The sequence below is a fragment of the Phaseolus vulgaris genome, chromosome 7 (assembly GCF_051622355.1).
Source record: "Phaseolus vulgaris cultivar YP4 chromosome 7, ASM5162235v1, whole genome shotgun sequence".
NCBI classification, from domain to species: Eukaryota; Viridiplantae; Streptophyta; class Magnoliopsida; order Fabales; family Fabaceae; genus Phaseolus; species Phaseolus vulgaris.
In genome coordinates, this window is record NC_143504.1 from 2788978 (window position 1) to 2811236 (window position 22259).

At 31.9% G+C, this 22259-nt stretch overlaps 4 protein-coding genes across 4 annotated transcripts; all 4 read right to left on the reverse strand.

The window, feature by feature from the left end:
- Window positions 1–5106: 5106 nt before the first annotated feature.
- On the reverse strand, window positions 5107–5763 carry LOC137827960 (uncharacterized). The gene has a single exon (XM_068634345.2). The coding sequence runs from the start codon at window positions 5669–5671 to the stop codon at window positions 5282–5284; it is 390 nt and encodes a 129-aa protein (XP_068490446.1). The 5' UTR covers window positions 5672–5763; the 3' UTR covers window positions 5107–5281.
- Window positions 5764–6258: 495 nt separating this feature from the next.
- LOC137827660 (LEAF RUST 10 DISEASE-RESISTANCE LOCUS RECEPTOR-LIKE PROTEIN KINASE-like 1.1) lies at window positions 6259–11586 on the reverse strand. The gene is made up of 4 exons (XM_068633888.2): window positions 10710–11586; window positions 10383–10423; window positions 7399–7635; window positions 6259–7299 (listed from the first exon to the last, which is right to left on the reverse strand). The coding sequence occupies exons 1-4, from the start codon at window positions 11438–11440 to the stop codon at window positions 6311–6313; spliced, it is 1998 nt and encodes a 665-aa protein (XP_068489989.1). The 5' UTR covers window positions 11441–11586; the 3' UTR covers window positions 6259–6310.
- A 1783-nt stretch (window positions 11587–13369) lies between these two features.
- On the reverse strand, window positions 13370–15777 carry LOC137827665 (LEAF RUST 10 DISEASE-RESISTANCE LOCUS RECEPTOR-LIKE PROTEIN KINASE-like 1.1). The gene is made up of 4 exons (XM_068633895.2): window positions 15045–15777; window positions 14870–14910; window positions 14419–14679; window positions 13370–14344 (listed from the first exon to the last, which is right to left on the reverse strand). Exons 1-4 carry the CDS (start codon window positions 15740–15742, stop codon window positions 13500–13502), a joined length of 1845 nt encoding a protein of 614 aa, XP_068489996.1. The 5' UTR covers window positions 15743–15777; the 3' UTR covers window positions 13370–13499.
- An 834-nt stretch (window positions 15778–16611) lies between these two features.
- LOC137827662 (LEAF RUST 10 DISEASE-RESISTANCE LOCUS RECEPTOR-LIKE PROTEIN KINASE-like 1.1) lies at window positions 16612–20198 on the reverse strand. The gene is made up of 4 exons (XM_068633890.2): window positions 19364–20198; window positions 18237–18269; window positions 17840–18055; window positions 16612–17731 (listed from the first exon to the last, which is right to left on the reverse strand). Exons 1-4 carry the CDS (start codon window positions 20145–20147, stop codon window positions 16800–16802), a joined length of 1965 nt encoding a protein of 654 aa, XP_068489991.1. The 5' UTR covers window positions 20148–20198; the 3' UTR covers window positions 16612–16799.
- Window positions 20199–22259: the final 2061 nt, after the last annotated feature.

The following is a 22259-nucleotide window of genomic DNA, read 5'->3' on the forward strand; positions in this document are numbered from 1 at the left end:
AATGTTTTTGAAAATTTAATTTACAAAAAATATTACCTCTCTAAGATATTTGTCTTCTCTTTCTTTCTATATTTAAGAAATAGTTGCTCGTTTTTTCCATGAGTTTATTTTAGAAATTTTGGTAGAAAGTAGAATAAGTTTAAGATTAATTAAATGTTATTGTTTTTAGCAAGATTCTCTTTGTCCATTTTTTAGTTGGTTTTAAGAGAAATGTCGTAGGTTTATGGTTTAGAGCTTTACAGATTATGTTTATTGGAAAAAAATGAATATTTGTTAACATGATTCTATGTTTAGATTATTTTTTAGAGTATTTTATGGATATATTTAGCTTTATTGCGAGAGTAGTAAAAGTGAGAAGTTAACCTTAATTAGGTACGTTATAAAAGGAAAAGAAACTAGTTATATTTTGGGGGTTTTGACTTTGTCACAATGTTGATTTTTACGTAGAGAATGTGTTTTATTTGAGAATATTTAAAGTATTAAGTTTTTTTTTATATATATAAATAGTATATTTGATGATGATTTATTTAGATTTTGTCTTTTAGTAAAATTTTACCAGATGTACTTCTTAATTCAGTTTTACCAATTTTCTATCATATCATCAACTATTCCGTATCTTTTAGAATACTCAAAAAATACAAAAAGAAACTACTTTACAAAAATTATTATTTATATTAAATTTTTTCAAAAATCAATGAAATAATACCATTAACATTCTGAATGTAAATGTTTGTGTGGTTAAAAAGAGTAAATAATATTTTGTCCTATCGATATTTATCTTAAGTCTCATATGTAGCTATCGATGCTGTAAGTAGCTGCTGCATAAAGCCTATAACCTAAATGTATTAAGAGATTACTACCTATATTAATTAATCATTACATATACTAATTTTCAATTTGAGAAAAATATGATGCGTATCAGACCAATAATAAAGATGAGGAAGCACGTGATTGCATGAGTAAATCATTGTTCCCTCCCTCCAATTATATTACTAATATGCAGCTACAACCTATTCATCTACCATAGGTATCCAATGCTCAATAGTAAAATTAAGTATAATCAAATTTCACCAATATTCACAGAGCTAGTAGATCTGGAATAATACAAAGAAAACCATTTTCAACGTTGATAAAAATAACCAACTCTTCCTCCCCAAAACCTTGTATTTTTACAGCAGTGGATTTTCACTTGGTTAAACTGTGAAATTTGTCAAACTTATACTATAAAAATAAGTGATCGAGAATTAAGAATGTCATGAAGTTAGGCAAACAACAAGTTGCATGGTCTTTGATGCTGTTAAGGATATGGTTGGGTTGACACTGAAAAGTCTTTGTTATCTATGTAGCTATCAGCAACATTGTAGTGGGGCATTATTTATGTGGCTACTGTGATGCAACCAGTTGGGGGCGACAATGAAACATGCATTGGCCTATGGATAGTATATCTAAGAATTTGGATTAAAAGTAGTAGTTGGGGGAGAAAAGCTGTATCTTTCGGAGTTCTGTGCAACTTTTTTGAAAGTGACTTTCAGATTGTGTGGTTATCATAAAACAACAAATTGCCAAGTTGGCAAACTCATCGGTTTGTGTTGTAGCATCATGCAACAGTGTGCATTTAAGCAATTCAATTCAACCCTGTAATTTGTTTATTATCTTAAACATCGCTGTCCATTATGCTTCCATGTTCCTTTTGGCCATGGAAAACATGTACTAATATACTCACCACCACATGCATTGTGCTTTCCAGGGAAACTTTTATTTTTGCTCACATTCAAATTATGCATTCACAATTCTATTCAAAATATTACTAGACATTAAATTTAAACACCTTATCTTAGTGAACATTCAAAACCTTGTTAGTCATGTTACTAGACTTATGTTTTATCAAGTGAAAATAAAAAATATACTCTACTTGAAAGACATGGGTTTGGATTTACTGTGCTCGATATCGGTCTTGTCCAACTCGACTCAATATCGATTTGAGTTGACTCGGTTCGATAGAAACGTGGGCAGACTCAACTTGATATGGGTCTGAATCGACTTGACTTGTCATGAACCTAGACCGAATTGGCTCGACATGAGTTTGAATTGACTTGGCATGACATGGATTTGGTGTCAACTCGACTTAGGTTATGGCCCACTCAGCTTGATTTGGGCCAGGATTTACTTGACTCGACTTTGGCCTGAACCAACTTGGCTCGACTTTGGCCCGAACCTAATTGGTTTGACTTTGGTCTGGACTAACTCGACTCGACATGGATTCAGACTGACTTTGCTTGACTTGGGCCCAGATTGACTCGACTCAACCTAGGTCGAGGTCAAATCAAAATCCAACTCAAAATTCATTTTAGATAATCCAAAAATGTATCCAATCTATACACTACAAGAAAATCATGAAATAGAAACCAATTTTTAGAGACCAAAATAATTAGTTGCAATAGTAACTAAATTAGAGACCATTTTAGAAACTAAAAAAAAATTAGTTTCTAAATTAGTTTATATTATTGTTAAATAGTTTCTAAATTAATATCTAATTAGCAACCAAGGTTTTAACTACCAATTATTTAGTTTCTAAATTTGGTCTCTAAAACCTTAGTTGCTAATTAGATACCAATTTATAAACTATTTAACAATAAGATAAACTAATTTAGAAACCAATTTTTTTTTTAGTTTCTAAAATGGTCTCTAATTTAGTTACTATTGCAACTAATTATTTTGGTCTCTAAAAATTAGTTTCTATTTCATGATTTTCTTGTAGTGATATGTAATCTATATCAAATTAAATGGATTGGACTTAAAATCCAAAAATATAGATTTGAATTTGAGATAAATTTATTTAAATGGATTAAAAGTAATATGAATTTAGATAATTATAGATTGGATTTGACAATTTGAATTTTTTTTTTCTGTTCTTTAACTAAAAGTGTGGGAAAATAGGAGAAAAGAAGAAAATTTGAGAATGTATAACAGAAGTGGTCTAATGTGACAGTAGATGCAGCTGGTGGATAAGTTAAAGCGAGAGAAGGTCATGTTCCAATAATTGTGAAGAAAGAAAGTGATGTAGAATGGGAAGGACACATTCTCCAAGTTGTATATATATACTATTAACACCCTCAGATCTTACTCCGGATTCCCAGACCAACAACTCTTGGATCACTGCTCATGATGCTTTTCTTTTCTTTTTTTCTTTTTTTCTTTTCTTTTCGCCTTTTTTTTAATACCAAAGATGGTACTTTTTTGTCCTCTCCATATTTCAACAAGCCTTTATTTAGAAGGATGGGCCTTTTATGGGCCCATAGTGAGAGGCCAGTTTGCTAAACGTACAGGGAACATACAACCACTGCTTGCCAACCCTTGGTACTGTCGTTTTAAATGCCATATATCCATACAACACTACGTATCAGATAACCGATCCCACCTTTGTTTAGTACTGAGAGAACAAATAAAGGGAGAAAAAGAAAACAGAAGGTCAAAAATCAACTAAAAGGGATGCTGTTTGGTTGAAGAAAAATAAAATGAAACTAAAGTGATAAGGTTTGCATTGAAAGAAAAAAATATATAATTTTTTATGCTGAAAATCTATGTTACCCTTCTTGTTTATTTATTAAATTGTGTTACAACTAAATAAATAATGAGAATATCATCCTAAAAGTTCAGTATAGAATGCCAAAATTTTAACATTTTCAAAGAATTATTTTTAAAATGGGTTAAAATTTTAATATTTAAAAAATTAATTTTCAAACAAATGTGTTAAAATGTTTCAATTTTGTTAAAATGAATTTCTGGCAGTGTTTAAATTTTAGCGTTCTACTCCCAAATATACTTTTAAAAAAATATATAAAAAGTAAATTAATAAAATTAGATTGTGTCAATAACAATTACCTTAATTTAATTGAGCTTAAACCCACAAGGCCCATTTTCAAAATTAACTTTTAAAAGTAGTTCATGAAAGGAAATTCTTTTAGGACCCACATAATTCTTTTCTGCACCACATAACATAACTATGAAAATCCTCACCTTTTTCTAGTGGTTTATGAAAAAATGATTTTTGAATTGTGTGACCTGGAAGTCCATTTTTAAATAAAGAAAACTTTTAATACAAAATTTGGAAGTATTCTTTTAGTTTTAGATTCTGCAAAAAAAAAAATTGACATCCGATTGTATAATTTAAAAGTCATTGTTTTATGTTTTTTTTTAAATTATACAATTCAAAAAAATATTTTTTTATTAAAAAATAACTTTAAAATTGTATAATTTGATAAGAGAGTATTTTATACTACATAACCCAAAACTCTCTTTTTTCTAATTTATTTATAACACAACATAGACAAGGTGATGACGATGGCAAGAGAACGTTGAACATAAGGGGACAACAATAAGGAAGCATCAGCTGTGACAGCGAGGGAGCAATTTTGTCTTTTAACAGTTTCATGGGGTACACATAGAAATTATGGAATGCCGAAAGAAAGGCCTTTAGTCAAGTGGGATCAGATATAGACATCCATTCCTAGCCCAATCCTTACGAGAGAGAGAACCTAGAAACAATATTTTCTTTGAACATGTTTATTTTTTATACAATGTTAGTATGGTATTATAAAAATAAATGAATTTATCGCGTAATCGATGATAACTTGGAATTTAAAAAGAAAAAGACGAGAAATATTAATGACGGACATATTCTTGTAATGGAAATTGTAGAAGGATTAAGAAAGGGCAATTCTATCTTTAAAAAAATAAACGATAATATCATAATTTGACTAATTAATTGCCATATTCTCTTAATCCCAACTAATATTTCACTGTTTTCCTGAAGAAAATAGATTTAATTCAGACTTTTAGGAAATGCTTTTTCAATGAAAAAAAAACAAAGGAGTTGTTTTGGATGTCACAAAAGCATTCCTCTCTTTATCTTTTGTCTTACATGGACATTGTTTTGATTGTTATGCTTTAAGAAAGCCTTTCTTTACCTAATTCTAACTTCACTTTTCCTTTTTGTTTTTTGTTTTCCTAAAAATAACACTAATCTAAGAAACTGGGAAAAGAACAGCTTCTCCTCTCACAACACAACACAACAAGAATTTGAGTAAGTTAAATTGAGACGAACAATTTAAACTTATTAACATCCATTTGAATCGAAGAGACCGGTAGAAGTAACAATGTAGATGATTTCTCGTATCACAGAACAAGATAAGATGCAATTATATTTAAGGAGACTTAAATAGAGAACCAAAAGTTTGATATGGAGCAAAGGGAAGTGGTACGATGAGATTGCTTGAATGGATCATTCTGGAATCGTGAGGAGGAGAGGGCGCCAGTATTTCCTTTTCAACAACGACCTGCAACGAAAACCGGTCCAAGGCGAGTTGCTTGAACCGGGTTCGTTACTCCAAGAATGCGGAACCGCAACGGAAGCCAACATCGGAGTTTTTTCGTGATCGTGCAGGTGCTCCTCTCGTGGCGGCGAGGACACAAAGAGGGCCTTCAGTGAGTGTCTCCGCATGGGATCCTTCTCAACGGCTTGCCGAGGTGACCGGTTCAGGCTGAGAAGAGTTCGCAGGGATGTTTTGGGCCGCCGGAACTGAACCAACGGGCTCGTCCTTGGGCTTTGGGTCGGGCTTTGCCTCACTCCACAGGGCGTTGCGAAGAGTTTGAACTTCTGCAATGCAGCCATGTATTGAGTTATTTGTGGACGCTTCCTCCACTCTGTTCTCTGCTCTATTAAAAGAGTGTTAAAGTGAATTTGAATTTGAATATTGATAATTGTGAGGGGACAAAGGCGATTGATTGGTCTTAACAAGCATGGGATCTATTTTGGGAATGGTTGCGTCTTTTCTTCCATACACATTCATTACTTCTCTTTAATTCTTCCTTTGATACTTTGGACTAAAGAGCACTATGACTGATGCCAAGACCATGGAAATGGAATCACCACGTAGGCCCAACCATTTTCCCATCTCGCTTTTTTGGTTTTCAATAAAATCAATTTTTTAAGAACAAATGTATTTATCCTCCACAAAAACAAAGAACAAAATGTACTAGTACAACGTTATCCATGCGTTATGTTACATTGATTTGACTGATAAATAACGAATTATGTGACGTAGCAGCTCACAGAAATTTTCTTCTCCCTTCCATTTTTCTTTTTGGGCTCCCTTACCTTTTTTTCCACAGTCCTTGTCTCTTTGAAAATCTGAACCAATCATTAGTGTAATGGAATTAGGAGCATCGAGAGTACAAAAAAGGTTCGGCTATATATTCTTAATTTTTACCAAAACGTGAAAAACTGTTGTTATTATTAGACAAAAAGTGGTTAACCACTGACATTGGGCGTGGTGGATTCACTTTCCCATTTCTCAGAGAAGGACTTTTGCGAAGATAGCTTATTATTCATTAAAATTCCAATTTGACTCGAATTCCGTGACGCCGATGGTGGTGGTTGCACTTCTTCTTGGGATGTAGAAGGAATAACATTACCACCATCATCTCCTTTCTCTAGATTCTCATACTCATAATTCCCACTTTGGATTTTCTTGAGGGCTTCCAGAACTTGGTCCATAGAAGGCCTTAATTCATTGTCTCCTTGCACACACCGAAAGGCCAATTCTGCCACTGAAGTCACCATCCTTTTAACCACTTGGTCTGACTCAAACCCAAAGGAGGGGTCTACAAGCTCACCAAGCTTTCCTTTTTGAATCTTTTTCATGCAAAGATTTGCTAAGTTAACTTCATCCCTTTCCCTGGCTGCATCAACTGCTGGCATGGATGATATTAGCTCCATCAGCACAACCCCAAAGCTGTACACATCACTCTTATCAGTGAGCCTATAGCATTGAAAATATTCAGGATCAAGATACCCCGGAGACCCTTGTGGAGCTGTGGAAACGTGGCTTACATCATTGGGGAGCAATCTTGAAAGCCCAAAATCTGCTACCTTAACGGAAAAATTAATGTCAAGCAGAACGTTATTGGTTTTCACATCACGGTGAATGATGTTAGAAGCATGGAGATAGGACAATGCAGTAGCAGTGTCTACGGCAATTTGCATTCGAATAGGCCATGTCAGCAAACCAACTCTTGCTAATTCACCATGGAGATGGCTGGCAACTGTGCCATTTGGAATGTATTCATACACAAGCAATAGCTCGTGGTCATGACGTGAAGTGCAGCCATAAAGGGACACAAGATTTCTGTGGCGCAAGCGAGTAAGGATCTCAATTTCATTCATAAACTGTTCCACTCTCTTGTAGTTGTGCTCAAATAAATGTTTGATTGCAACTTCCCTTCCATCTCTCAGAGTCCCTGGTTTTTCAGAGATAAATGCTTAAGCGAATTAATAAGACCGAAAAGTGATTGTATCTGTGCAATGCAAATGAGGTATGTAGTGTGTTATATGCTGACCGTAGTAAACAATGCCAAAGCCTCCATCTCCGAGCTTTCTAGTGGGGTCAAAATTGTTGGTTGCATCTTGAAGTTCCTTATAAGAGAAGACGGGTACCCCAAAGAAGATCCTGTCACTCTCCGTGTCTGGATTTTGGAAGGAATCAGCACGAGTGTTTCTCGATTCAACATACTTCTTTTTGCAGTAGCGTAGCGTGAGGAACAACGCAAATATGACCCATGGTCCCAAACCGATTCCTTCAAAGATTGCCACTTTTATTTAGTTTCATAATTAACAGAGACTAAAATTCAACGCCAGTTAATGAATGAACCAAAGAGGAGAAGGGAGATAAAAAATTACTTCATGATTTAAAAGGATTCATGATGACTAATGTATATATATTAATTTCTTTATTAAATCTGCATACAAGATATGACAGGTGTACCAATAATATATTTAAAAAAAAAATACTTTTAACTATTTAATTTAGGCTCAATTCCCTGCACCATTTACATCTTTATTTTCCTATCTAGCACCTTTTTGTTTTTATTTCCCTATCTAGCACCCTTTTGTTTTTATTTTCATATCTAGCACTCTTTTATTTTTTATTTCCCTATCTAGCACCATTTTAAAATAAATAAATAAATAATAAATTATTATTTTTTTAATAATTTTAATTTTTGAATGCATTAAAAAATAAATATTTTTAATGTTTAAAATAATTAGAAATATAATTAATGAATAAATAAATGAATTTTTACAAAATAAAAATAAAAAAGTAATAAATTAAAAATGTTTAGTTTAAAATTTTTTTTTTAAATGAAGAAAATAAAAAATTAAACTATACAACAACATAAAAGTTGAATCTATAAACATAAATTAGTATTTATTTTTATTATTATTAATGATATAATCATGTTAATTTCAAGTAAAAAATACAGGACATAATTATTAAAAAACCAAAGTCAATTAGTATTAATGAATAGTGAACACATAAATAATATTGAAGTATCTACCCTAAATGCAAAATTCTAAAAAAAAGCTAATGCAAATGCTACACTTAATACTACACTGAATGCATTAAAAAATAAATATTTTTAATGTTTAAAATAATTAGAAATATAATTAATGAATAAATAAATGAGTTTTTACAAAATAAAAACAAAAAAGTAATAAATTAAAAATGTTTAGTTTAAAATTATTTTTTTTAAAATGAAGAAAATAAAAAATTAAACTCTACAACAACATAAAAGTTGAATCTATAAACATACATTAGTATTTATTTTTATTATTATTGATGATGTAATCATGTTAATTTCAAGTAAAAAATACAGGACATATTTATAAAAAAAACCAAAGTCAATTAGTATTAATTAATAGTGGACACATAAATAATATTGAAGTGTTTACCTAAATGCAAAATTCTAAAAAAAACTAATACAAATGTTACACTTAATGCTTAAAAATGAGAAGAAAAAAATGCAAAAATAAATAAGTCTAGAAAATAAAAACAACAACAATAAAATAAAAACAAAAACCATAAATAAATAAATAAAGATTGCAGAAAAAATAATAATAACTAAAAACATAAAAGGTATAAAATAAAGGAAAAACAAAATAAGATAAAGATAAAAGATATAAAAAAAATCAAATAAATCAAAACAAAATAAATATAATAGATATAAGACAATACTAAATAAGTATATGTTGATCATAAAAAGGAAAATAAATGAGAGATGATCATTAATTTAATATGTTTCTAGTTATTATTATTTTTTCTGCCATTCTTTATTTATTTCTATTTATGTTTTTATTCATTAATTATATTTCTAACTATTTTAAATACTAAAAATATTTTTTTTAATGCATTCAAAATTAAAATTATAAAAAAAATTACTGGATTGTGCAATTCTCGTCATTAATTATGTTTCATTTTGCACAAACTATTTAATGTACCACTGAAGAAAATATCAAATGAATGATCATCTTTTATTTATTTTCTTTTTTATGATCAACATATACTTATTTAATATCGCCTTATATTTCTTATCTTTATCTTGTTTGAATTTTTTTTATATCTTTTATCTTTATCTTATTTTGTTTTGCCTTTATTTTATATCTTTTATGTTTTTAGTTGTTTTTTTTTCTGTCATTCTTTATTTATATCTATTTTTTGTTTTTATTTTATTGTTGCTGTTTTTATTTACTATACTTATTTTTTTATCTCATTTTTAAGCATTAAGTGTAACATTTGTATTAGTTTTTTTTAGAATTTTGCATTTAGGTAAACACTTCAATATTATTTATGTGTCCACTATTAATTAATACTAATTGACTTTGTTTTTTTTTTATAAATATGTCCTGTATTTTTTTACTTGAAATTAATATGATTACATCAACAATAATAATAAAAATAAATACTAATTTATGTTTATAGATTCAACTTTTATGTTGTTGTAGAGTTTAATTTTTTATTTTCTTCATTTTTAAAAAAAATAATTTTAAACTAAACATTTTTAATTTATTACTTTTTTTTTGTAAAAACTCATTTATTTATTCATTAATTATATTTCTAATTATTTTAAACATTAAAAATATTTATTTTTTAATGCATTCAAAATTAAAATTATTAAAAAAATAATAATTTATTATTTATTTATTTATTTTTAAAATAGTGCTAGATAGGGAAATAAAAAATAAAAGAGTGCTAGATAGGGAAATAAAAACAAAATGGTGCTAGATAGGGAAATAAAGATGTAAATGGTGCTAGATAGGGAATTGAGCCATTTAATTTAAGGTATTTAAGGTATTTAAGGTATTGATTAATTTTTTTCTAAATAATTTAAAGAAACTTACTGATGATGAAATCAAAATGACTTCCCTGTAGATGTTATGTTAAATTTGTGTCGATTTGTTTTTGAATGACTGAAAAAACATGTTTTATTGTAAATTTGGGAGTGAAGACTAAAATTTGGAAGCGGGAATGTGAAGATGTGTAAGTTACCTAGCATCAAAGGAAGCTTCCAAGTCAAAACTCTACTTTTCCTGCATAATTTAAAAGCAGCAGTTGTTCAGTTTAGATGATAAAGAAGTGAAGTGAGCCTGGTTAAATGTGGATGTCTGGATGGTAAAACAAATTTCTATGGTTTAAATATAGAAGTAATCAAGTAGAAATTAATTACCTAAATTTAAACTGTTGTGTTGATGTGGAAAAACATGCAGAGTTAAATTGGTTTTTAGCAGTTGGGAAATAAAAAAGTGTGAGCACAGTAGAAATCTGGTTATATATGTAAACATTAACTTAGAAGTTTTGTTGAGATATTAGTATTACCTCACCACGCAATGTAACTTCCCGTTCCTGTCTGGTCGGCAATTGTCCTTTCCTCCAGGACACTGCTGACAGGCATTTGAAAACTGGAACTGATAGGTGATTTGAGAAGTTAAAAATCCAAATGGGTCTTTGAAGAACTCAGAATCTTTTCTGACGGAAAGTTCAACCTTTGAACATGAGGAGTTTAAAGAGCCTAGGTGGTCGTGGGCAGAGGAGGAAGGGGCAAAGTAAAAATCAAAGGAAGGACATGCAGTGTAGTTGATGAAATCATTTGAATGGCTGAGGTCTTTAAGGCGGCTGCAATTGAAGGCGGTTATGTTGTTTTTCAGATAAAAAACACCGAAAGGGGAGGAGGGAGGGACGCTGATATTATAGCTCAAGGCATCACAACTTGAATTTCTTAGAAGCTTGTCGAAATCATCATCTATAATGGAAATTTCAGAGCCCCTCCAACCACCAATATTTGTAACTTGTAAAATTTTTCCACCACTTCTCAACTGCACATGCTTTGGTGCTGTTTGGTTACTATTATTACAGCCATGGATTGCCAAAACGCCACAATTCTGGTGTTCAGAGGTGGTGAAGGGAAAGGAAATTGTCCCCAAACTTCCACAATCAAATGAGTCTGGACAACCAGAACTGTGCCCATTTGCTTCTGTCAGTTGCCAAAACAAAAGGATTACATAAACAAGGTACATTTTCATATGATAGAATAGAAGCACTACAACCATGGAATGCCTATATATATCTCCACTATTGTGTCTCTCACTATTTGTTCTTCACTTCTTCGCCCTGCATAAACCAACTCATACGCCAGTTGACTGCGAATATCAATGTCAATATATATGAATAACGTGATACTAAACAAGCACCAAGAATTGAGGTAATTTGGTTCTGACTTTTAATCTCCGTGTTAGCGTCTCAGTATGTGGATTTAATAATAAAGTATGTAAAATCTAAAAACCATACCATAAAAATGTGATAAATTCTTATAACTAATTACATCAATACTCACGAATTGAGTTGCTGATAGATACACTCTTGACCAGGTTGAAGTGTTTAACACTTTGTTTTCTTGGAACTTGACTTTGCAAAGATCGCTTTCTGACACTATACACGCCACGGTGTTAAACTCTGAATCAAACTTTCGCGTAACTAGTTGGTACAGATGCACTAAATGCATTGAGTCGTAGATCTGTCATCACTTAGGTCAAACAAAACAAACACTCAAGATTTTTGAAACTGATAAAATGATAAAAACTACTCAAAAGTAATACATGTTTATTTAATAAATACACTTGAATAAATAATCCAATTTTTTCACTTTTATTTTCGAATAAATAATTTTCGTTTCCTTAACCGAAATCTTCAACACGTCAAAAACTTATTGTCGGTATTTGTCAAAGAATAAAACCGTTGGGTCAGCATTTTCGGCTTCGCTGAAATTTAAGTTTGAAAAACTTACGTCAAAAATCAACCACGGAAGAACCAAAAGAAAAAGTTATTCATATAACAAAGCTGTCAGAGACTAAAATGCAAGTGGTCGGTTGACTTTTAAATATGATTTATTTAGATTATGATTTCAATTATTACAAAGAAAAAAATTTATCAAAGTTAAAAGTCTGTAAGTCAAAATAAAATAAAGGTAGCTTTAATGTTTCATCTTTACTTAGAGTTCGACCTTACGATTATAATTAGACTTAAATACGTTCTAGTACACTTGAGATTATGTTTCATATGATTCCTAACTTCCTCCTTTGCTTTCTTTATGTATTTTTTTGTAATTCCTCCGAGTACTCTGTTTTTTATCATAATATTTTTCTTTTATTTCGATATTCACCACAACAAGTCATTAAAATGAATAATAGAAGAATATATATATATATATAGAAATAATTAATTAATTTTGGTACATTATATTCAATCCCATTACAATGGAAGATTGGTCACTCATCATGATATTGAATGAAAGCAATTCCCATTTACAAACAAAAGCACATAAATAAAAGAATAAAATTTGAGATTATGCTCTAACTTCCTGATTTATTATTAAAAAAGTATTAAATAAAAACTAATTTAAAAATTAATAATTAATAATTATATTAATTAAATTAAATATTAATTTTAAAAAAAATTATTAGTATCTAAATTAATTTTTATTATTGATAATTAATATTTAATTAAATACCAATGTTTTAACTACTAATTATTTATATTTTAAAATTAGTAGTTAAAATTTCAGAACTAGATATCAATTTAAAAATTATTTATCAATAATATAAACTAATTTAAATATTAATAATTTTTTAAAAAAATTAAAATAATATTTAATTTAATCAATATAATAATTAATTATTTTTATCTTTAAAACTAATTTTTGTTTAATGATATTTTCTCTTGTTTCTCTTTACTTTTAGTGTAATATTTTCCTTTTATATATTTAGATTCGGCTCAACAAGTCATCAAAGTGCTGAAACCACTAATTCTTTATTTTCTATATTTGTAAATCTTAGTTGCATGAAGTTTTTTCTTATCATGATTTTTTCTAGCTTTTGAAATTACATATTTAAATATTCAAACAATAATTTTATTTATAACCTTTCCCAAAATTCCTCTTAAAATTAATTTTTTTTTAGTGTGATAAGTAAACTTTTTTAATGTTGGAGCCTAAAAAGTATGAGCATTTTAATAAAATCATCTGTTTCCAAACAATAAAGAAAGTGGCTTAGGCAAGGCTTTCCCGGTGAAGATAGTTTAACTGACAGTGGCTTCTTATCGGAAAAATAAAATTCATTGATTGAGTCTGCGAGATCCCAGCACCAGCATTTCCCTTTTTCCTACATCTTCACACTCACCGATCCCAGTTTGAATTTTCTGCAGTGCTTCCAATACTTCATCCATGGAAGGTCTTAATTGCCTGTCTCCTTGCACGCACAGGAAGGCCAATTCCGCCACTGAACTCACCATCCTTTTCACTTCTTCGTCCGACTCAAAACCAAGCGATTGGCACACCAGCTCACTGAGTTTCCCATTTTGAATCTTCTTTATGGCAACACTCGCCAAGTTTATCTCATCATTTTTCCGGCCGGGATCAACCGCAGGCAACGACGATATCAGCTCAACAACCACAACCCCAAAGCTAAACACATCACTCTTGTCCGTCAGCTGGTAGTTCTGGAAATACCCAGGGTCAAGGTACCCCGGAGTCCCCTGCGGAGCGGTTGACACGTGGCTTGCATCGCTCGGAAGCAACCTCGAAAGACCAAAATCGGCCACCTTAACCATAAAATTTGTGTCGAGTAGAATGTTGCTGCTTTTCACGTCACGGTGAATGATGTCGGAAGCGTGGAGATAAGCCAACGCAGTGGCGGTCTCCACCGCAATTTGCATCCGAATCGGCCACGTCAGCAACTTGTCCCTTCCGTTGAGATGGTAAGCAAGAGTGCCGTTTGGGACGTATTCGTACACTAGCAGTAACTCACGGCTGTGACGCGAAGTGCAACCGTAGAGGGAGACGAGGTTCCTGTGTCGCAACTGAGTGAGTATCTCAATTTCGTTCAGAAATTGTTGCACTCTCCTGTAGTTGTGCTCGAACAAGAATTTCACTGCAACTTCCCTTCCATCTTCGAGTTTACCTGCATTTTAATTTTTACGTTTTAATTTAACAGGTGAATCAAGTTTTATATATTAATTTTTATACGGTACCCACCATAGTAAACGCTTCCAAATCCTCCCTCCCCTAGCTTTCTGGTGCGGTCAAAATTGTTAGTTGATTCTTGAAGCTCCTTATAAGAGAAGACGGGCACTCCAAAGAAGATCCTATCTGTCATCATGTCGGGATTCTCGTGAGGATCAGAACCAGTGTTTCTTGATCGGATTCGGAATAGTGCACCACCGTATTTCCATTTGCAGCGCCGTAATGTGAGGATCAACACCAATGTTACTGCAGTGCATAGTCCAGCACCTATACCTGCAAAATTGTTCCGTATTTCCAATTATTAAGTTTACATGCATAATTGGAAGCTAATTCCTTCAAATATAATACATTGTTTTTCAGCAACAAAATTGGTGAACAAAGAGGATTAAATATAAAATTAAAAAAACAGTGACACTTTATGCCATGCAAGATGCAGCGTGGAATATTAGATCATGTACATCACCTAATATTAATCCTAGCTTCCAAGCTGGACTTTTGTTCTTCCTGCATAATCCGAGGGGATGAAAGCAGTTATTTTGAGAAACTATTTGACGCGAATTATGAGAAGCCTAAAAATGAACAACCTAATATAATTAGGGCATGTTAAAATAATTTGATGGTTGGGACAGATTTAATACCTTGGGGCGCAATGAAGTTTTCGTTGGTTGTCGAGGTGGCATTGGCTTCTGGCATGCAAACACCGGATGCACTCATCTGATGGATGGAACAGCAAGGGAATGTCAGCAGTTAAGAATGCAAACGGATTTGCAGAGATTGCATAGCCATTGGCGGGAAGCTGGAGCATTGAACAGGAAGCTAGAGAGTTGTGAGAGACATCATCAGAGTGTGGAGGCCCCATGAAGATGTCATAGTCACAGCTTGTATTTCTGAGGAATGTTTTGGGGGTCTTAACTTGGAGGGTGCGGTTACACTTGTAAAGGGTTATGTTGTTGTTGATAGTAAAGTAACCTAAGGGAGAGCTAGGAGGGAGTGAAATATTGTGGCTGAATGTCTCACAACTATCGGATTGCAGGAGATTCTTGAGATGATCTTCAATGAAGTAGACAATAGTACTAAACATTTGCATCTCAAAATTTCTAACCCTAATCCATCTTGGTCCAATCTTTAACTTCACACCTTGCCCTGAATTTGGATTCTGATCATCACAACCATGGATTGGCCATATGCCACAGTCTTGGCGTTGTACCGTGGTGAAAGGGTAACCAAACTTCCCATGGTTTCCACAGTCAAACCAGAATGGACAATCAGCCTTGTGCCCACTTCCATTCCCTACCCACACAAAGAACACCATAATGAACATGTAAACAGAAAACATCCTCAGATGATGATGATGATGATAAGAAAAATGTTGTGATTGAACCCAGAAAAGAAAAACCCAATAATTTATAATCCATTCCTCGCCGCAAGCGTGTCACACGATTCGCCAGTTGTTTCATGGTCCACTCTATCCGCGGTTGACTCGAAAAAGGAGTAGCCAAACCTCGAAAGTCACGTACCCAGTGACCTGTTGAAACAAAAACACATGTTCCATGGAATTTTTGAAAGATCCCTTACTTTCCTATTACTATTTTCATTTTTAGGCAACATGGTTATAAACTGCTACTACTTGCATATACTCCATTACCATTCGAGCTTGCATACTGTGCTTACAATTACAAAATTGTGACCCCAATTTGTAACCATGATAAACAACTAAAATTTGTAGGAAATAAATTTATGTATTTATAATAAATAAATTAAATTTTAAATAACAGTCAAAAAAATTATACTAAATAAGTATTTTTCATATATAAATATATCATAATTAAATTTTTAATAAATAATTTTAAATATATATATATATATATTAGATTGGTAATAAATAATTTTTATTTTATATAAAGTTAATTTTTAACAAGAGGGTATGAAAAAATAGGTGTAAAATAAAATTTTAATATCAAAAACTATAAAAAAATATAGAAATAAAGTCATAAAGCTGACCATATGAATTTTGTTTTTGTTTTTTTGTATCTGTATACTCTGAATCAGAAAGTGAATAGTACAAATTGCTTTAAAATAGTATAAATCGTGGTTTGTTATTGAGCTGCATGGTTTTTGTAACATGGGTTGCACACCAAATTGTGTCGGTCATGCACGACCCAGTTTTATATAGAACCGCAGTAACATAATTTTCTTTCATAAAATGTTGGTAAAAAGAAAGGGAATAAGTTTGTCTTAAACCCCACTCTGACTCAATGTCTGGGTTTCAATTTCTTTTATGCTTTTTCGCTCACTATTTGTTCATATTCTCATGATTTCAGCACTTTCAATTGCAGTCATGTTATAGAACCACAAACATACCACACTTCAAAGAAGATAAATGCATCCCTTAACTATTGATCACTGAAATTAGGACTTGTAGAGTGACTCTTCCATTTATCTGTCACAGCCTTTGGCGAAGGTGGCAACTTCATATTCATCAACAATTTCACTTCATCGTGATCTGCTGAAGATGGTGATGATGGCTCTTCATCCTTCCGACTTTCTATTATTTTCAGCGCCTCCAACACTTCATCCATGGAGGGTCTCAATTCTTTGTTCTGTTGCAAGCATCGAAAAGCCAGTTCTGCTACTGCAGTGATTTGTGTTTTAACATCACCATTTGACTCAAAACCAAGGGAAGGATCCACCAGCTCAGCAATTGCATTTTTATGAATCTTCCTTATGGCTAGATCTGCCAAGTTTATTTCATCCTTATTCCGGTTCAGATCAATTGCTGGCATGGATGATATTAGCTCAATAAGCACAACCCCAAAACTATACACATCACTCTTGTTGGTAAGCTGGTAGCAACGGTGGTATTCAGGATCAACATAGCCAGGGGTGCCTTGTGGAGCAGTGGAAACATGGGTGACATCAAGTGGGAACAGTCTCGACAATCCAAAATCTGCTACTTTAACACAATAAGTGCTGTCAAGCAGAATGTTGCTGGTTTTGACATCACGGTGAATGATGTCAGAGGCATGGAGATAGGCCAATGCAGTAGCAGTCTCAATGGCCACTTTCATTCGGATAAGCCATGGCAAATAGCCATGATTCCCTGGTTCATGATGCTGGAGGTGACTGGCCACAGTTCCATTCGAAATGTATTCATAAACAAGCAGTAGTTCACGGCTGTCACGTGAAGTGCAGCCATAGAGAGACACTAAGTTTTTGTTGCGCAAGCGTGTGAGGATCTTGATTTCATTCATGAACTGTTCTACTCTCCTATAGTTGTGCTCATACAGCCGCTTCACAGCAACTTCACGTCCATCTCGGAGTTTTCCTAGTTGTCAAAATAGAGATGAAAGCAAGTGTTATTTGAGTACAGAGAAAGCGAAGACTCATTGATTTATCTTTTTCCACAGAAAGGTGGAGTTTGTTTGGCACATACCATAGTACACAATCCCAAAACCTCCTTCTCCTAGTTCTCTTGAAGGATCAAAACTTTTTGTTGCTATTACAAGATCCTTATAGGTGAAGACAGGAACCCCAAAGTAGATACTCGCACTTTCTGGGTTTGGATTTGAAAAGAAATCAAACACACATCTTGGTTTGCGGAGCCATATAATTAGTAGCACAATAATAACAATGCCCGAGATTCCAATACCTAGAAAGAAACCAACAAAAAGGAGAACTCCTATGAGTTCAAGATTATCTTGAAGAACGTGTAAATGTGAAATTTGAAACTGTTTGACTAATTGCTAGTGTATGACTCTGTCCTCGAGAATTGACATGGAAAGTTAAAATGAGAAACGAAAAAGGATACATAAGAAAGGAAGGAATGTTACCTACTCCAAACTTCCATGCCAAATTCCCACGCTCTGCAGGAGAAATTAAAGGGACCAATTAATTTAGAACAAACGATCAAGTTAAAATAATGTTGATCACCTATCCCATTCAAATTACAATTATATTTCTCAAAGTTTTTTCAGGATACACAAAATATTCCTATTTTTTTAATGGGTACAGAGCAGCTGCTCTCATGTAAACACATGTTGTAATATTTTAACAACAATTAAAGAGAATTAGTATGACATATTAAGGGTGTCAGCGTATAAATATAACGTGTTAAAACAATCAAGAATTTTTTATAGGTCTTTAGAAAAATGTATTGGACATAATCCAAAAAGAAGAGACAAATGTGATTTATTCAAGGGCTGGCTTAAAAAATAAATATGATTACTTTTATTTTAGAACTGATTAAAATTGAATAAATATAATCGTATTGATATACTGCATGAGTCGTTAGCTGAATATATAAATAAGATTAATTATGTCATGACTAAAATTTATAAAATGATTAATTTTAGCTATAAACAAATAATTATATTATGGGATTTTTTTTTGAAACTTTTAATAATTAATAATTATTTATAAATAGAAAAGATGTATTAAAAGATTTTAATGAGAATACCACTTTAATAAAAATAAATAAATCATTTCAAAATGGCATAATTTTAATAATAGAATGAAACAATATTAGAGTTAAAATCGGGTCAAGACACAATTTTAGTGTAATGATTTGACCGGTGTCGTTCAACACTAAAATTGTATCCCTTCAATCTCCTCCTGTAACCAAACTTGTGTTACCATAGCCACATGAGTTCATGAGTAAATTTAAAAAAAATTGCCCCAATAAAAAAATCTTTATAATTACCCAATTTTGATATAAAAAAAGCCTATATAAGTCAGAACACTTTGATTGTACTAGTTCTTAGCACCGTGTTATGTGCCTACTAAATATAGAACAGAGATGCGTCAAAATAAAAAACAAATCTCGAAGTAGATGTTTTCTGGTAATCCTTTATTGAAAATTCATTTGTTGTAACCTTTAGTTGAGGCTTGTGGCATTACCTGAACTTGAAAAATCCCCTCCTCCCCTGTTTTCTTTAACCAAAAAATAAAATTTGCATACCTCTGGTGCAATAGAATTCTCCATTAGTGTCAAGTAAACATTGTCCTTTTCCATGAAGACACCTTTCACATTCATGAGATAAGTGTACTTCAACAACGATATTACTAGTTAGAAATTGAAAGGGATCGTCGGAAGGACTTCCTTCAATAGGAAGCTGAATGGCTGAACATGGTGCTAAAGAGCTGGGCCGCTGGAAACCCGTAGAAGTCAGTGTATTTGGAAGACCATAGAAGATGCCGTACTCAGAAGAACAGTTTGAATAATTATGAAAATAGTTGGGAAGGGAGGGTTTGAGGGAGTGATTGCATCTGTAGATAGTGATATTATATTTGATGCCGAAAGAAGCTAAAGGAGAGGTGTGAGGAAGAGTAACATTCTTGCTGAAAGCTTTGCAACTCTTGTTTCGCAAATAACGGTCTTGTTCATCATCTGCGATGATTATGCTACGAGGTTCTACCTTTAGAACAGAGTACGAGGTTGATGTTGTCGAGGTGCCTAGTTGGAGAGTTTTGTTAGCGGAAGGATCATGTTGTTGACAGCCATGTATAGCCAATAAGCCGCAGTGTGGTTGCTGAGTGGTTGTGAAAGGAAACTGAATCTGGCCAAGAATTCCACAGTCAAAAGATGGTGGACACTTTTCGGTCTGATCAGCTGAAACAATCAGCAGAAGGTGAGAGAAATATAGTATTAGTGATTTCAAAACAAAACCCAGAAAATGTGTATGAAATATGAAATGAGAGAAAGGTTTTGGAACGGAAAACAATAAATGCATTGAATGCATCATAGAAGAGAAAACCCCTTGTTTACGGGAGATGACGGACACTTAAGAATTTAGATTAACACCGACAATAATATAAACCCCACAGTCAAAGAGTGCTGCACCTTTTTTCAAACTGTACACAAAAGCAAAAAAACATATTATCATTTTGAAGTATTTTATACGCCATTTGGCTTCGAAAATGAACCGAAAATGACGCTTTAGTTCATTTTCACTTTCAGTAATTTTAATTCAGTGTTAATAAAGGACAAGATAAATCAAGGATTTAGTATATAATGAGAGCGAGATCGATAACAAAATAGCTAAAATGTTCTCTATTCTAGCAACTCTTAATGCTTTAGTTTTTTAATTGTAGAGATAATATATTTATAGAATTTAGGATTGTTATTAAAAAGTTAATTTCAATTTCTCTACTTTTTTTTCAGAGAAATGAAATTTTAAAACGAAAGGAAGTCATTCTTGTAATAATTTGTTCAATAAAAAAAGTATTTGCTAGTGTTTACGTATGCTCTGGAGCGAAAAGACTCAGTGTATATACATTTGTTATGCCATTTTTTTCAACGAAACATTATGTCATGGTGAAAGGTATGTTAATATTATTATTTTCTTGCACTTATTCCTTATACAAATATTGCGGTAAAAGGTATTGAGAGATTAAAATTATTATATTAAAGATTTAGATTTACCATAGAATTTATATTGAATGTATGAAAACTCTATCCCTAATAATTTGGTTTTGATATCTTCCCTTACCCTTTTAAATCTTTTAGAAAAATTATAAACATCTTATTTAATTTATTGTTCAAATTTTAAAATAATAATTAATCTCTTTACTTCAATCTAGATTTAAAGTTCTTAAGTGGTAATTAATAAACATATAGTTATTCAACTAGTGAAAATTTCATCTGGTTTTGACATATTTTAGTGGGTTTAAAAGTTAAGATAAAATTAACTTTTAATTTGTGAATATTTTTTCTTAATAAGATACTACAATTTTTTTATATATATAATCGATAGAAATATTATAAATGACACAGTTATTCATTCAAATAGTTCACACACGTACATATCGATATACATTGAAGAAAGTAATTTACACTTATTTTATCTTTGGTTTAAATTTTGAGCTAAATTATTTCAAATTAAGTATGCATTGTTAATCAATTTGTGTTGAATTAATTAAATATATATTATTTAAGTATTTTCCTCTTTAATATATTTATATCTCAGACGCGTTATATTTTCTAGTTATTTTTTGCATTCCAATTATTAACTATGGGTTTATTGGGAGTAAACTTTGGTTGAAATTGTTTTCAAGATACTTACACAAGCAATATTTATACTAATTGAAAACTTCCTCATGATTTAAAAAAGTAATTATAATGAGTACAAAATTAATTATGTTAAAGATAAATATGGATTAAATATGTTTGTCATTAATCTACTTTCACGCGAAATTGATTTTCATATCTAAATTTTAGATTTATTGGATACTTATATGAAGAAAACTACTGAAATTCTTACATGGTAAACAAATTTTCAATGGGAATTGGTACTGATAAATTCCAATAGTTTTTTTTTTAATACTGTAGCGTTATGAGTTGAACTCAATATTAAGAGATATGTAGGTTGATAGGAGATCGGTTGAATAAACTTGGCTTTTACCTCATTGGCTTATGCCTGAGACTAGGGGGTTATAGCGTCATGGACCGGGCCTGATATTGTGTATAAATAAAATAAATCGCCTACCGATAATATTTAAGGACATTAATGTCGTATCAGCGCAAATCAAGGGATCCCAAATAATCAGCCTTGAATAGGAGGAGACAACATTTATACGACATTAAGATCAAATACAAGGAAAGGAGGAGAGCACTGCCTTATATAAGGGAAATAAAACAACTCACAAGATACACACAAACACAAAAGGAGTACTTTCGACTCATATTTTACACTATATTCACTATATTTTTATGTTCTTACTGACTTGAGTGTTGGAGTATCTTCTGCAAGTGGAACCTCCTCATTTTCTTGGAGCTCATGAAGCTTGCAAGAAAATGATCAGTAACCATCTCGGAGTTTAACCGACACTAACTACATGTTCTAGTTGAGAAACAT

What these genes read in the sequence shown, in the direction of transcription:
- LOC137827960 (XM_068634345.2), bottom strand. Translation starts at nt 5,671, where the DNA reads ATGGCTGCATTGCAGAAGTTCAAACTCTTCGCAACGCCCTGTGGAGTG.
- LOC137827660 (XM_068633888.2), bottom strand. Translation starts at nt 11,440, where the DNA reads ATGGTTGTAGTGCTTCTATTCTATCATATGAAAATGTACCTTGTTTAT. An exon ending in AAGTTACATTGCGTGGTGAG is followed by an intron (nt 10,424 to 10,709) that starts GTAATACTAATA and finishes TAAATTATGCAG; the next exon opens with GAAAAGTAGAGTTTTGACTT. An exon ending in GAAGCTTCCTTTGATGCTAG is followed by an intron (nt 7,636 to 10,382) that starts GTAACTTACACA and finishes CAATCTTTGAAG; the next exon opens with GAATCGGTTTGGGACCATGG.
- LOC137827665 (XM_068633895.2), bottom strand. Translation starts at nt 15,742, where the DNA reads ATGTTTTCTGTTTACATGTTCATTATGGTGTTCTTTGTGTGGGTAGGG. An exon ending in GAAGCTAGGATTAATATTAG is followed by an intron (nt 14,680 to 14,869) that starts GTGATGTACATG and finishes ACAATTTTGCAG; the next exon opens with GTATAGGTGCTGGACTATGC. An exon ending in ATTTGGAAGCGTTTACTATG is followed by an intron (nt 14,345 to 14,418) that starts GTGGGTACCGTA and finishes ATTAAAATGCAG; the next exon opens with GTAAACTCGAAGATGGAAGG.
- LOC137827662 (XM_068633890.2), bottom strand. Translation starts at nt 20,147, where the DNA reads ATGATGCATTCAATGCATTTATTGTTTTCCGTTCCAAAACCTTTCTCT. An exon ending in AGAATTCTATTGCACCAGAG is followed by an intron (nt 18,270 to 19,363) that starts GTATGCAAATTT and finishes TTTCTCCTGCAG; the next exon opens with AGCGTGGGAATTTGGCATGG. An exon ending in GGCATGGAAGTTTGGAGTAG is followed by an intron (nt 18,056 to 18,236) that starts GTAACATTCCTT and finishes GTTTCTTTCTAG; the next exon opens with GTATTGGAATCTCGGGCATT.